Source organism: Martes martes (genome assembly GCF_963455335.1).
Source record: "Martes martes genome assembly, chromosome: 10".
In the NCBI taxonomy this organism is placed as follows: Eukaryota; Metazoa; Chordata; class Mammalia; order Carnivora; family Mustelidae; genus Martes; species Martes martes.
This window is the reverse complement of record NC_137898.1, coordinates 107,164,389-107,178,705: the sequence shown is the minus strand read 5'-3', so window position 1 is coordinate 107,178,705 and position 14,317 is coordinate 107,164,389. Positions and strand designations below refer to the sequence as shown.

General features: G+C 42.2%; 2 protein-coding genes across 5 annotated transcripts in view; both read left to right on the top strand.

The window, feature by feature from the left end:
* BCO2 (beta-carotene oxygenase 2) overlaps nucleotides 1–4,245 on the top strand; it is a 35,825-nt gene extending 31,580 nt beyond the window's left edge. For both annotated transcript variants that reach the window (XM_080817479.1, XM_080817480.1), the window contains 4 exons: nucleotides 135–272; nucleotides 1,810–1,992; nucleotides 2,680–2,790; nucleotides 3,845–4,245. In XM_080817479.1, the coding sequence (XP_080673605.1) occupies nucleotides 135–272; nucleotides 1,810–1,992; nucleotides 2,680–2,790; nucleotides 3,845–3,958 (546 nt within the window). In that variant the 3' untranslated portion in view covers nucleotides 3,959–4,245. The remainder of the gene's footprint in view (nucleotides 1–134; nucleotides 273–1,809; nucleotides 1,993–2,679; nucleotides 2,791–3,844) is intronic.
* Nucleotides 4,246–7,243: 2,998 nt separating this feature from the next.
* On the top strand, nucleotides 7,244–14,222 carry PTS (6-pyruvoyltetrahydropterin synthase). Of its 3 annotated transcripts, XM_080815637.1 has the most exons (6): nucleotides 7,244–7,452; nucleotides 9,197–9,276; nucleotides 10,543–10,565; nucleotides 10,946–11,002; nucleotides 13,539–13,609; nucleotides 13,791–14,222. In XM_080815637.1, the coding sequence occupies exons 1-6, from the start codon at nucleotides 7,364–7,366 to the stop codon at nucleotides 13,912–13,914; spliced, it is 444 nt and encodes a 147-aa protein (XP_080671763.1). In that variant the 5' UTR covers nucleotides 7,244–7,363; the 3' UTR covers nucleotides 13,915–14,222. The 3 variants fall into 3 exon arrangements, with proteins under 3 accessions (XP_080671763.1, XP_080671764.1, XP_080671765.1); XM_080815638.1 differs by lacking the exon at nucleotides 10,543–10,565 and having other exon boundaries at nucleotides 7,307–7,452; XM_080815639.1 differs by lacking the exons at nucleotides 7,244–7,452; nucleotides 9,197–9,276; nucleotides 10,543–10,565 and adding an exon at nucleotides 10,237–10,283.
* The last annotated feature ends 95 nt before the right edge of the window (nucleotides 14,223–14,317 follow it).

Here is a 14,317-nt window from a genome sequence, read left to right as displayed (position 1 = left end):
ATGAATAAATGAAAATTATCACTTATGCAATTACTTAGGAAGGCCAATAAAGTTGACTGGGTATAAATTATTGGGACATGCTGTTATCCCATGAATGACATTTTCTCATCTATTTCTTTGTCTCTCCTGAACAGGTCTATAATTCAGTAGGCAGATCTTTCCCTCGGCGGTTTGTTTTGCCCTTACGTGTCAGTTTGAATGACCCTGAAGGAGAGAACCTCAGCCCATTGTCCTATTCTTCAGCTAGTGCTGTGAAACAAGCTGATGGAAAGGTATGCTTTGAAAGGACATGAGATGGACTTTGAATTTTAGTCATGTTACTTTATTCCTTGGCTGTTCTCCACAATGTTTGGTGCCCAGTAAATCTGAAAACATTCAGCTGAGCAGGGTAAGGTCACAAGAACTGCAGGATAAGAACGGGATAAGGTCACGGTGGGAGGGAGCACTGTGTTTACCTTTCCTTCTTGTGTTTTCAAGCAGATAGGTGCAGTTTTCTAATGTTGTGGCATGTCTAAGTATTTGAGATTGGTATTGATTATCTTCACCTTTTAGGTAATTTGCACTTACCATACACATGTTACTGTGTAGCTCTCAGTGTTTCAGCTTTAGTAGAATAAAAAGTCCACTCCCCCCTTGTATGCCACCTGACAGCTTAGTCACAAAACCTGATGATCTTTTTTTTTTTTTTTTGAGAAAGAGAGTGCATGTGGGCAAATGGGGGCGTGCAGAGGGATAGAAATTTTTTTCTTTTTTTTTTAGTTAACATATACTATATTAGTTGCAGAGATAAAGATAAGTGATTTATCAGTTGCATATAACACCCAGTGTTCATTACATCATATGCCCCCCTTCATGTCCATCACCCAGTTACTCCATCCCCCCAACTCACCTCCCCACCAGCAACCCTCAGTTTGTTCCCTATAGTTAAGAGACTCATATGGCTGGTCTACCTCTCTGATTTCATCTTATTTTATTTTTCCTTCCCTTCCCCTATGATTCTCTGTTTTGTTTCTTAAATTCCACATATGAGTGAAATCATATAGTATTTGTCTTTCCCTGACTGACTTATTTCATTTAGCCTAATACCCTCTAGTTCCATCTGCATCATTGTAAATGGCAGGATTTCATTCTTTTTGATGACTAAGTAATATTCCATTGTGTGTGTGTGTGTGTGCGCGCACGCACGCGTGTGTGCGCATGTACACACACACACACACACACACATTTACCACATTCTTCTTTATCCATTCACCTGTTGATGGAAATCTTGGCTCTTTCCATAGTTTGACTGTTGTGGACATTGTTGCTATAAACATTGCAGTGCATGTACCCCTTTGAATCACTATGTTTGTATCCTTTGGATAAATACCTAGTAGTACAGTTGCTGGGTTATAGTGTAAGCTCTATTTTTAACTTTTTGAGGAACCGCCATACTGTTTCTTAGAGTGGTTGCACCAGTTTGCATTCCACCAACAGTGTAAGAGGGTTCCCCTTGGGGAGAATCTTAAGCAGGCTCCACATTCATTGCAGAGCCTGACGTGGTGCTCGATCTCACAACCCTGAGATCATGACCTGAGACAAAATCAAGAGTCGGATGCTTAACTGACTGAGCCACCCAGGTGCCCCAAAACCTCATAATCTTTTATGCATTCATACATATGATGGAAAGAGGAACAGTGGGGAAAAAATGACTTAGACTCTGAGTTCCCAAGCCCTGTCACAAACTCTCAGCACCTTCACTGACCTATCCTGCATAAAATAAGTGAGAAAATAAGCAATTACTCTGAATCTTTTTGGGACCCCTTTTAGATTTGGTGCTCTTATGAAAATTTACATCCTGAGGATCTAGAGGAGGAAGGAGGTGTTGAATTTCCCCAGATCAACTATGGCCAATTCAGTGGCAAAAAGTACCGTTTCTTCTATGGCTGCGGCTTTCGGCATTTAGTGGGGGATTCTCTGATCAAGCTTGATGTGGTGAATAAGACACTGACGGTAATGAAAATCTTTTTCCCTTTCTGAACTCTTTTTTTAAAAAAATATTTGTTTGAGAGAAACTGAGAGAGCATGAGTGGGCTGGGGAGGGGGAGGGGGAGAGGGAGAGGGAGAAGCAGACTCCTGCTGAGCAGCGAGCCCTACCCAGGACCCTGAGATCATGACCTGAGCTAAAGGTAGATGCGTAACCAACTGAGCCCTCCAGGTGCCCCTTCCTTTCTGAATTTTTAAAAGACCTGTTCTGCACTTTGAATTAGTTTCTGTTTTGTTAAAGTAGCTCTTGAGATTCTTTAATATTTAGGCAGCTCAGCCATTTACTTTTATTAAGTTTGAGAACCATGGAATCACCTAGGCAAGGGGTATATGCTGTCTTGGGAATCTTAAATGAATCACAAGCCCAGAAAAACAAGTCTCTGTTTGGTGTTATTTTTAGAGAAATCGTGGGGTTCAGGTTATTGCGACACTTATATTTCAGGTCTATGGGAAATTATAATTGCACAAGTTGTGTTTGGTGGTGATGGAGTCTGCAGCTGCAAAAGCACCCCCCACCCCAATTCAGTGAGCCTGATTCTCTAAATGTTAGAATATTGTACTGACCCATATTCGTGCTGGAAGTGACAAAAGCCATAGAAAACTTCCTGCTCATAACTAGCTTTCTATCAAATATTTTTTTGGGGGGACTTCTAGATTTGGAGAGAAGATGGCTTTTACCCGTCGGAACCCGTGTTTGTTCCCGCACCAGGAACCAGTGAAGAAGATGGTGGGGTTATTCTCTCTGTGGTGATCACCCCCGACCAGGTAGATGTATTTCCCCATCCCTAGTCAAAGAGGTAGCAATGAGCCTTCTGAGGATTTTATTCAGTGATGCTGTCAGTTTTTTATTCCAATGCAGCACGTTTTCCCTTTTCTTCTTCTCCTCCTATGTACATACTCTTTTATTATAATCTGTGCCTTATTATTTAAGGTTCTATTTATAGAATCATCCTCATAATACACATTTGCATAGAAATTCATTTACAGACGACTTTCACACATGTCATACCTTATTTACTCATCAGAACAGCTTTGTTAGATACCATTTTATGGATGTGGAATTTGTAACTTAGAGAAGGTGGGAGAGCTGGTGTCAGATCTCATAATGGTAAAGCCTGTGTTTAAATCTCAGTCTTCTGACATCTAGTCTGATGTTCATGCCACCGTCTGTGCTGCCAGTTTCATCTGAGTGCCCCAAAAGTCTTATGTGGTGAGCCCTGGTGTCTCAGTCGTTGATGTCTTAACTTCTCGTCGAAGGCAGTCTTGTGGCAAATCGGTGGAGTACCAGCTTTGTGGCTGGTTGAGTACCAGTTATTAGCGGCTGCCTGGGGTGTAGGATTCTGAGGCTTTTTAAGGGTTTGATGAGAAAAGTGCCATGATTGATTACTAATATCTGTCAAGGGCTTAGGAGGACTTTGTCCTCATACCATGTACTTGCCACTCCTATAATTACACCAGGGCAAATGTCAGTCTGCCTTGTAATGCTACCCTTTGTACAGCTCCAAAGTAACACAAAATGGAAGCTTTTCTAATTTGGAAGAAAAAATTTCTGTGTCTCTTAGGAGATTGAAAAGGGGCAGGTAAGAAGATCCTTAAACTCCAAGAGATTCTAGGAAGGTAATTAATATAAACAACTTAATTTCTTCACTTTAAGTATGAACTTCTTTAGCCATAATGTCCTTCTCAGGCTTGTCTGGCCATTCAGCAAACATTTAGTGAATGAATGCATAGTCGAGTCACAGTGTTAGGTGCTGAGGATACAGAGGAAGAGGCATAAGACATGATCAAAAGAATTTTCAGTATTGTCTTTCTGTTCTAGAATGAAAACAATTTTCTCCTAGTCTTGGATGCCAAGAACTTTGAAGAACTGGGCCGAGCAGAAGTGCCTGTGCGAATGCCTTATGGGTTCCATGGTACCTTTGTAACGGTCTGATTGAACAACTCGGAACACCTGGAAACTAGCTTTAAAGGGCACCTTCCCTTCCAAACCTTAGACACCCGGTTTTAAAATTTCTATTAAAAACAGAATTCTTGTGGGGCGCCTGGGTGGCTCAGTGGGTTGAGCCTCTGCCTTCGGCTCGGGTCATGATTTCAGGGTCCTGGAATCGAGCCCCGAGTCGGGCTCTCTGCTCAGCAGGGAGCCTGCTTCCCCCTCTCTCTCTGCCTGCCTCTCTGTCTACTTGTGATCTCTCTCTCTGGGTCAAATAAATAAAAATCTTTAAAAACAAAACAAAAACGAAAACAGAATTCTTGAGATAATAATGGTTTTGTAGTTTCTTAGAGCTCTTTCTTAAAAACATTAAGCAAGTGTTGATACAACCTTTTGAAGAGAGTTTTAAATTTATATTTACTAGATAGATCTTCCACTAGATAATAAGAATACATGAAAGGCAATGTAGAGCTTTGTCATTACTACCACCAGATAGCGTGGGTGACAGAGGTCCTCACACTTGAGAGGAAAAAATACAAATAATCATAGAGAGTAAAATATGAGCTCTAAAAAGCACCTCGTTTTTTCTGTCACAGCCTGCCTGTTAGCACAGGTTCTAGGGCTCACAGAGGAGGGGAAGCCAGCTGTGTCAGACTTAGAGGCTTTCTTCCAAACTGGTTTTCTGCTGTCCACAGACACCGCAGCAGTTGAACCACTGACTGCCACCTTTTGCCCTGCCCCTAGCTAAGCCTTAGGAAGGTGTTGTTTTGTGGAATGTCACTAAAATCAGGCATTTCTTCTAATCTCCATGTGTATAGTTTTCCAGAAACTGGTAAGTCAGTAGTTCTTCATTCAGTTGGGCAACAGGTGGCACTAGAGGCCATATAATCTCCCCATTTCTGACCACCCCACGCCCAGTTTTACCAACAGCCCAAATCCCCCTACATCTGTCACTTAAACCACACTCTTGCCAACAACTTCAAGATCTCGTGTTCCCTTTTCCTTCAGTTATACTTCCTCCCTCTGCTTAACTCCAGCCTTGGGCCAGTTAAGCCTCCTAGATGCCTAGTTTGGGGCATCTGTGAACTCACGGTTAGGCTCATGCACAGCCCCAGACCAGTATAGCCAGTTTCTTCCCAGTATCTTCAGGAGTTATTACAGACATCATAAACCCTGTCCTTTCCAGTGAAGTGTTCCCGCAGGTACAAAAATGCCACAGGTAATGGCTTATATTGTGGTAATAAAGTGAAAGTTCTAAGTTTTGTGTCTGGCTTGATGAAACACAGAACAAAAGCAGCAGGTACCAGAATGACGGGAAGATGCCTAAATACAGCTCATACACCAGACATGGGAGCTTCGAGGCTGAAGTCATTGTAAGAGAACGTAAATATATCTCACAGAAATCCTCAAAACGGCATTGTACTCCCCCAGACCAGACATGGAAGACTGTTTTAGATCTTATCTGGATATAAAGGGTGGAGGAGATTCTAGCTGACTTCTGTGAAGTATGCAGAGCTGATAACGTGTTTCCTCTATAAATTCCATCCTAATCACGGGGAGTGAAGTTCAAACATATAAAGGTAAGCAGTATAATTAAAAGATTTTGGCCTAAGGATGCCCAAATTCTGCTGAGGTTCTTGAAGGAGAAGACAAAAAAGAATCAAGGATATTTTGTAGTATGCCTATGCCTGGTAATCCAGTGCAGAGAGTTCTGGTAAAATTGAGTGAGCATATGACTAAGTTTCAAAGCCTAGGCAGGGCCTCTTCCTGTCCCTAAGCCGCAGACTTAAGGAAAGGGAGTATGTGGTGCGTAAGGAAAGGGGAAAGGGACTAGGGCTTCCTGTGACTTTCTCTTAACTAATTACATCTGCAAAAACCCTATTCTAAATAGAGTCACATTTTGAGGTACTGGGGGGCTCAACACATTTATTTGGGGGGACATGGCTGAAACCATAAAGGATCACTGAGGGTAAATTAGGTAAGTATCCTTAATAAAAACATTTAGAGAGCTCTGCAAATGTAATGTCATATTTTACTGAAGTAACTATAGCAATTTCTCAGAAATTCCTTTGGTTTGTATTTTGATTCTTAAGACTTCATTTGGAATGAGTCAAGTATTTTATCCCTGATGTGGTCAGTGCCCCGGAAATACTGTTTTATTGTAAGTTATCTTGGATGAATAATTCACTTATCTGGGCCCATGTTTTCCTGTCTGTGAGAGGACTGAACTAGATAGTGTCTATCTCAGGTATCTCCCAAGTTTATCATCTTTGATGTTCTTCACAGCCCAATGGGGGAGAGAATAAAAATATTTGAAAATGTGTTAAGAATGTTTGCTGCATGACCATAATTTCATGCAGAACAGAGTATGTAGCTGGAGACAGGAGACATTTGAGAGAAATCACCATTTGGGGACCGTATGCCTGCCACTCTCATGATTTAATCTATCCTTCCCAGTATCTGGAACACTGCCAGCCTCATGGTTAGCTATTAAGAATTTAGTGATCTATGGGCACCTGGGTGGCTCAGTGGGTTAAGCCTCTGCCTTCGGCTCGGGTCATGATCTCAGGGTCCTGGGATCAAGTCCCGCACCGGGCTCTCTGCTCGGCAGGGAGCCTGCTTCCTCTCTCTCTCTTTCTCTGCTTGCCTCTCTGCCTACTTGTGATCTCTGTCAAATAAATAAATAAAATCTTAAAAAAAAAATTTAGTGAGCTAATAAATGGAGAAAAGAGGTTCATAATACTGGAACTACAAGTAGTTTGGATATTCCTTATAAGTAGGTGTGAGGAAACAGGATTGGTTCACTCCAGAGGTGTCAACATAGGACAGAGAATCGCTAATGTGTGTGTGTTCACGACTGCATGTGTTCACACTGTGATAAATGGCTTCATGTATGTGGATGACAAAGCTTGAGAATTTTCCTCAGTAGGAAGAATCTTTACAACAGTCCAAAAGTAGTATTGTTTCCGGAAGCCAAGTGCTCCCACACGTGCTCTGAAATTCCCGCTCCCTTTAGGTTATAAGTAGATTGGACCTGGGCTCAGCCAGTGGAGGTTATTGTAACTAGGGCTTTCTGGAAGGGAGTGGCAGGAGCAACTCAAAGAGCATCCTCCAGTATCCAAAGGGTGCCCAGGCCTACGTGGCCTAAGGCCCAGCAGTCAGTATAGTGAAAGACACTGAGGTCCCACCCACCTTTTCTGAAGGGCCGCTGGGAGGTTTGCGTAGCTTATCCCAACGCCGCCTATCCAAGAGGCTCACCGTACGGGACGCCTTACTGCCTCCAGACCAGCAGAGGGAGCCAGTCGCAGCGCGGAGCCGAGAGTGCGTCCCGGGACGCCGGCCGCACTGCGCAGCCGCGGGACGCGCTGCCGTCCAGCCCCGCCGCCAGCCGAAGGAGGAGGCGAGGCGATGAGCATGGCGGGCGCTGGCGAGGGCGGGCGACCCCGGGCGCGAGTGTCCCGCCTCGTCTCCTTCAGCGCGACCCACCGACTCCACAGGTGGGGCTGCGCCCACAATGCCCACGGTGGGGGGCGGGGCCCGGGTGCGGGAGCGCAGGTGTGAGAGCCGACGCGCGCCCCCGGCCGCCCTGGAGCCAAGGTGACGGTGACAGCTGGAGTCGACCAGAGAGGGCCGTGGGGGCGCGGTGGCAAACAGAGCCGACCGCCGAGGGCACGGCCCTGCGTGCGGAACCCGAAGGCTCCCCCGCTGGCTCGCTGCCCTGGAGCAGCTCCGGAGTCGCTCACGTTCCCTAGTGGATCGCGAAGGGTTGCAGTAGCTCCCAGAGCAGTTCGCCTGGCCCAGATGACAGTGTCAGGGAACATTCGGCAAGAGTGAGCTGCTGTGAGGTGCCAGGAGCGCTAGTCATCGTCACCAGTACCACTACAGCAACCCAGGTGTATACCCTTCTTACCACAGGTGTCATGAACCCAGGCGTTCCCTTTCCTAAGGCAGCCCTGACAGCAAGGAGCACTGCCGGGATTTGGACCCGGAGCATGGACTGCTTGACCGCACTGAGGAGTCGATGTAGGGGAGTTGTGCGCCTCATTAGCAAGCTCCGCTCTCAGCATACGTCTCCCTGTCTGTAGAACGAGGACAGTAATTTCTAACAAGGGCCATCCATTCATTCACTGGGCAGGTGTTTGTGGCGAGCGTGTCAGGTCTTGTGCTGGGTGACAGGGATGCAGCAGCGATCAACGAACACCTGACCCCGCCTTCTGTGCGGAGTGCACCATCTGGCCAGTTTTGTTGAGGGCACAGTGGGATAATTTTGTGCTATGGCTTTGTGCACCGTAGCATTCTAAGTGTAAGTGGATGGGCAGGAGAAGGTGGAGGGGGGGAGAGGAGAGACTCAGAAAGAAAGGGGTGGAGTAATAGTACGTTCACACATAGAAGGACTCATTGAAGATGCAGGGTTGATGGGACAGTTATAGACATAAAAGTTAAAATTTTTTTCTGCCCAGAACTACAGTTGAGTATTGTGATTTTAAATTTTTACCTAATTTGAATACTGCTCTATGGATTGGTGAAGTCAGTGGGCAGTAGTTCAGGCATAATAATGCAAGATTTAAAGAGGAGATGTAGTAGATCATGTAATTATTTTTAAGAAAAAATGAGATTTTTTTAAAAAAATTATTTTTTCAGTGTTCCAAGATTCATTGTTTATGCATTACCCCCAGTGCTCCATGCAATATGTACCCTCCTTAGTACCCACCACCAGGCTCACCCAATCCCCCATGCCCATGCCCCTCCCCTCCAACACCCTCAGTTTGTTTCTCAGAGTCCACAGTCTCATGGTTCGTCTCTGCCTCTGATTTCCCCCAACTCACTTCTCCTCTCCTTCACCCTAAGCCACTTGAAGGCAAGCATCTTTTATCATTGTGTGTCCTTGCTTCGTTCAGTCCATGTCTACTACGTAATGGGTACCCAGTAAATGTTTGTTGAGTTGAAAAATCGAAGGCCTTGAGCAAATCATTTGGAATCTTGCTGTGGAACAAGGGTGTGGACTTCGTTTACACTCATTTGTACATTACGGTAGCCTAATGAGGGGACATACACTGGTTCCTGACAGAAAGTGGAATAAGGAAATCAAGTTGATTTATGACTCTCCATTTGGTGAGCTAAAGTAATAAATTGTGAAGCTTTTCAAAGGCTAGAGCAAATAATAAATGTAGGGAACAGGGAAAGTGTCTGAACTTGTGTCATGTTAATTTTTTTTTTTTTTTTTTTTTTTTTTTTGGTCAGCAAATCTCTGAGTAATGAAGAAAATTTGAAGCTGTTTGGGAAATGCAACAATCCAAATGGCCATGGGCACAATTATAAAGGTGAGAGAGAAACTGATGAAATTTTAGCCCTTTCAATAAGGATGAAAGTGTGATCAGCAAATAGAGTCTTAATGAGTAAGAAACTTTATGGACAAAGCATCTTTGAGCCTTGAATGAGAAGTTACATGGAAGCTCAGAATGAAAAAAATCTGTTGCCTTGGTTGGATGTGTCTTAAGTTTTACCTTGCAAGTGTCTGCTCTGTTAGAGATAATGAATGGTTTAAACAATACCCCCCCTTGGTGTCTGTGTGCATAATGAGATTCTTTTGGCACCTACTTCCTTCTCATTAGGTATTGCTCAGACTAATGTTAAAATTAGATTGTATTAAAAATATTAGATTGTATTCTTTGAGTAAATAATGATTGACAAAAGGGAGATATTGGCTAGAAATACGCTGTATGGCAGAAAAATATGTTGAGTCTAAAACTGCCTGCAGTGTTCCAAGAAAATAATTTATGTGAGTATACAAGACTTAATTCTTTGAGGTAAAGCTGGTATCTCAAAAAACAGTTCTGTAAGCGATGGAGTATCAACAGCATATAGTTTGGTAGAGTAAGTAGATTCAAAAGATGTCAGAAGATCAGAATTTCTAGTTTAGTTAGCGCTATACAACTTTGATATCAATATCATAGTTGATCTATGATATTTATCATTTTTAGTTTGCTCACTTATCACATAATACCTGATGGTGTTTATATGGAGCTGAAAAATATATATACAGGTCACTAGTTTGTAAAACACTCTGATCATCACTTTTCAAATGGTTCATACAAGCACTTTGTTAACTTACAGAACATTACCATAAACTATATATGTTTGTGTGAGTGAAGGGATCAGAATTTTAGGCCCAGTAATGGTTTTGCTTGCTGAGAAAGGTCCTGCCCAGTGTTGGTCCAGCTTGGTGTGTAGCTGGATGTCTTTCTGTACATTTTTTACTTTTGCAGGCAGTGAGCGAGCAGCATCTCAATTCTACCTAGTGGACATTCCTACTTAGTGCATTGACATCGTAAGCTGAACGTACACCCTTTCTGGCCTTGGCTGGGCTGTTCTGCTTAGCCAAAGCTCCTGCTGAGCTTCTCTGTCTTAGCTGATCTTGCTTTGGTTGATAAAAAGATCTTAACTAACAGAACAGGTCTTTGAGGGAAAATATAAATAGAGCTTTGCAGGGCAGAGATCTAACACTTAAGTTATATTGTTAACTTGCACTTGGGTGTTACCTGTTGAAAGTCATGTGGTTTTTTGGTATTCTGTTTTCTTTCCCATAGTTGTGGTGACAGTGCATGGAGAGGTACGTGCTGAAAAGATCTGTGTGATTTGTGCAGATTGTGGGCCCTCTCAGCCAACGTGATGGATTCTGTGTTGAAAAATTCTGTTCAAATCAGTATTGCTTCATTGTTGTCCTTTGTGTATGGTGAGCTGCTACCGTTCTAGGCCTTTCCTCTCCCAAAGGGTTATCTTTAATCTGCTCTATGTGGACAGGTAGAAGAGCAGGACCATGAAAGGGGTTCCTGGAGCACCTGGTGTTTCCTTACTGAGATCGATGAATGTCCTGGGGATGAAGGCAGATGTGGGCACAATTTTTGCACATTGTACAGCCTTTAATAATTTAACAGATGTTTAAATATGAAGAGCATATTATACTAACATTCACCTTTGTTTACTCTTTAGATTGATCCTGTTACAGGAATGGTTATGAATTTGACCGACCTCAAAGAGTATATGGAGGTAATGTCATATTGGTTGCTTATTAGACTGTGCTGTAGGTATATTTGATACCCCCCCCATTACCTCCCCAACCAAGTATCTCCAGAGGTTCCATGACCTTGTGAATGGATTTGGGTGTGGGAGTAGGGAAGTAGTTGGAGGAATTACTCTCATGTTTTTCTAAAGTTGCTTGGGTGATTTAAAGGAAATAAGTCACAGTTATATTGCAGTGATGGGAATAACAGTGACAGGCTCATCTTGTGTGTCTTGCTGGTGTATTCTCATTCCCTCCGTTTAACAAATTCTGCCTTTCCTTCAAGATACAGCTTTTTCCTTGAAGCTTTCCTTTCCTTCTCTGGATTTTCCTTACGCCTTTGATCATAGATTTAACAGTACCCTGTGTTACTCACTCTAGTTTTATCATAAACTCACTGAGGCAGTTTACCATAGGGATAACACAGAAGAATGAGTTCAATTAGTGACTTGTTGACCATATCATTTTAGAAATCCTGCATTGTCAGAGACTTTAGAGATTATCCAAACCAACTTCTTCATTCCATAGATTAAGATTGAGAGAGCCAAACAGTTCACTGACATGCCTTAGGTTGTGGGGTTAGTCTTTTACAAAGTTGGGAATGGACTTCCTCCTATCCAGCTTTATTCTTATTGTTCCATCATTTTACCTCTTTGTTTGGTTCTTCTCTTAAACTCTGCTCCTTACTCTTTTTTTTTTTTTAAGATTTTATTTTATTTAACGCAGAGAGAGAGAGCACAAGCAGGGGTTGAGGCAGGCAGAGAGAGAGGAAGAAGCAGGCTCCCTGCTGAGCAGGGAGTCTTGACACGGGGCTCGATCCCAGGACCCTAGGATCATGACCTTAGCCGAAGACAGATGCTTAACTGACTGAGCCACCCAGGTGCCCACTTTGCTCCTTACTCTTGTTCTAAAATCTGACATTTGTCTCATAAAAATGTTGTTAATGGTCATTACTGCTTCTGTGGTACTTATCATCCATATATTCAGCAACTTTGCCCGCTCTGCATGTCTTTGAGCTAAGTACCAAGTACAGAGGTGACTGTGACGTAGTCCTTATCCTCAGAGTGCTCATGTTACCTTTTTAGGAGGCAAACAATAATAAGTGCTCAGTAAGTTTCAGTTGAATAAGTAAATCAGGGGCACCTGGGTCGCTCAGTCAGTTGGGCAGCCAACTTTTGATTTCAGCTCAGTTCATGGTCTTGGGGTCCTGGGATCAGCCCTGAATCAAACTCTGCGCTTAGTGGGGAGTCTGCTTCAGAATTCTCTTTCTCCCTCTGCCTCTCCTCCCACTCGCGTGCGTGCGTGCTCTCTGTCTCTCATAAATAAATAAATCTTCAGGGAAAAAAAAGAATAATCAGTGAATGAACAGACAGCAGTGTGTTTCAGGTACTTTAGGAAAGCTATAAAGACAGAGTTTTTGCATTTACTGTGGACATAAAATATGTATGCACAGAGTGCTGTACAATACAAGACAATAGTGTAGGAAATATGAGGCGTCCCATGCAAACATGTGACCACGTGCTGGAGGAGAGGTTCTTTGTGGAGAACTCTTCCCCACTTTTTGTACCTGAGGGATACCATGCAATCCCATCAGTAAGAGTGGCTCATCGTGGCTTATAAAGTCAGAAGGGGCCTTTGGAAGAAGCTTCAAAAGAAAAGTTGGGACCTGAATTGGAATCGAAGAGAAAACAGGTATTTTCTTGATATCCATGTTGGAACTGCCCTTCATTTGATCTGTTTTAAAGGCTATTCGGTTTAAGGCTTAACTGTTTTTATATGGTTCTGGTTTTACTCAAAAAATGACTACTATTATTATTAATGTACCCTTCTGAGAAACATACCGTTGGGAAATTAGATTGTTTCACAAATGCTTAGATTTTGTATAATAGCTGAAAGTAAAAAGTGAGAAAAATAAGGCAATTACTGTTCTTGCCACTGACAAAGGAAAACATTATGTTAATATATACACGTATTAGGAAGCAATGGTCTTCACATACTTTTATACTTTTTTCTCCTAAGAGTCCAAGATCTTTCTTAAATTACTCCTCATAGCAGAAATTTAGAACTACTTACCTAGTTTAACTCTTAGTCTGCTTTGTAAAATGGTACTCACAGGATCCTTGTCCTAATGACGTTGTGGCATTGGGCTGAAGAGAAGACTGTATAGAGAAGTATTTTTAGTAATTAGTATTTTGGTAAGTTTTTGGACAGAATTCAAGAAGCGTTAAACTCAATTCTGAACCGCAGTGGCTGCTTACAAGAAAGCTCCAGTGAATTCTCCTCTACTTTTTGATTTCTTACGTCTTTGCCTTTAGTAATGAGGAGAACCAGTCATTATGGAGATCCGGGCCTTGCTTTATTTTTCAACTTTAAGCGTTGCTTAGTGAGACACAGACAGAGAGTACTTAGAAGTACTAAGTTAGTGGCTCACTGATGAGGTAAGGTTTAGGGGCAAAGATAGAACACTTCAGAATTTGAGCCCTAAATGGAACAAGTGGTGTTTTTCCTTCGTCTTATATGTAGGAGGCAATTATGAAGCCCCTCGATCATAAGAATCTGGATTTGGATGTGCCATACTTTGCAGATGTTGTAAGGTGAGTGTGACCAGCTTTCCTTAGTAGAGAGTAAGAAAGAATAATTGCTGTCAATTGCTGTGTGATTTCTGAAGTTTTGTTTAACATTATCTTTTCAATCTAGAATTTCTGTTCTCTATAAATATCAAAAATGAAATTTTGTTTATTTGCCTTTGATCTTCTTTCCTTTTTTTTCCTACAGCACGACAGAAAATGTGGCTGTATATATCTGGGAAAACCTCCAGAAATTTCTTCCTCTGGGAGTTCTTTATAAAGTAAAAGTGTATGAAACTGACAATAATATTGTTGTCTATAAAGGAGAATAGCTTTTAGGGGTTAATACTATAGAAAGACTAATTTCTTTCCATATTTGAAAAAGGTCTTTATATACCCTTGGACTATTACGAACTCATCACATACTTGTTATACCTCCACATTGTGTTTGAGTGCCTGACTGATTGAAATCATTGTGCGTAAGACCTGTTATGAATTCAAATCTATCTTAAAACGAAACTTGTAAAATATCCTGAGTGTCATTTAGAGAGTCTTATTCATAGATTGAAAATCACTTCATTTTCGTAAAATGTTGTGTGAAGTTTAAAAGTAAAATAAATCAATTTTTGTTTTTCCGTTATCTCAGTTTTAGTATTCATTTTTTTCTTGGTGTAATATGAATGGCAAAAATTTTTGCAAGACTTATAGGAGGTGAAACTTAAAAAAAAGTACAGG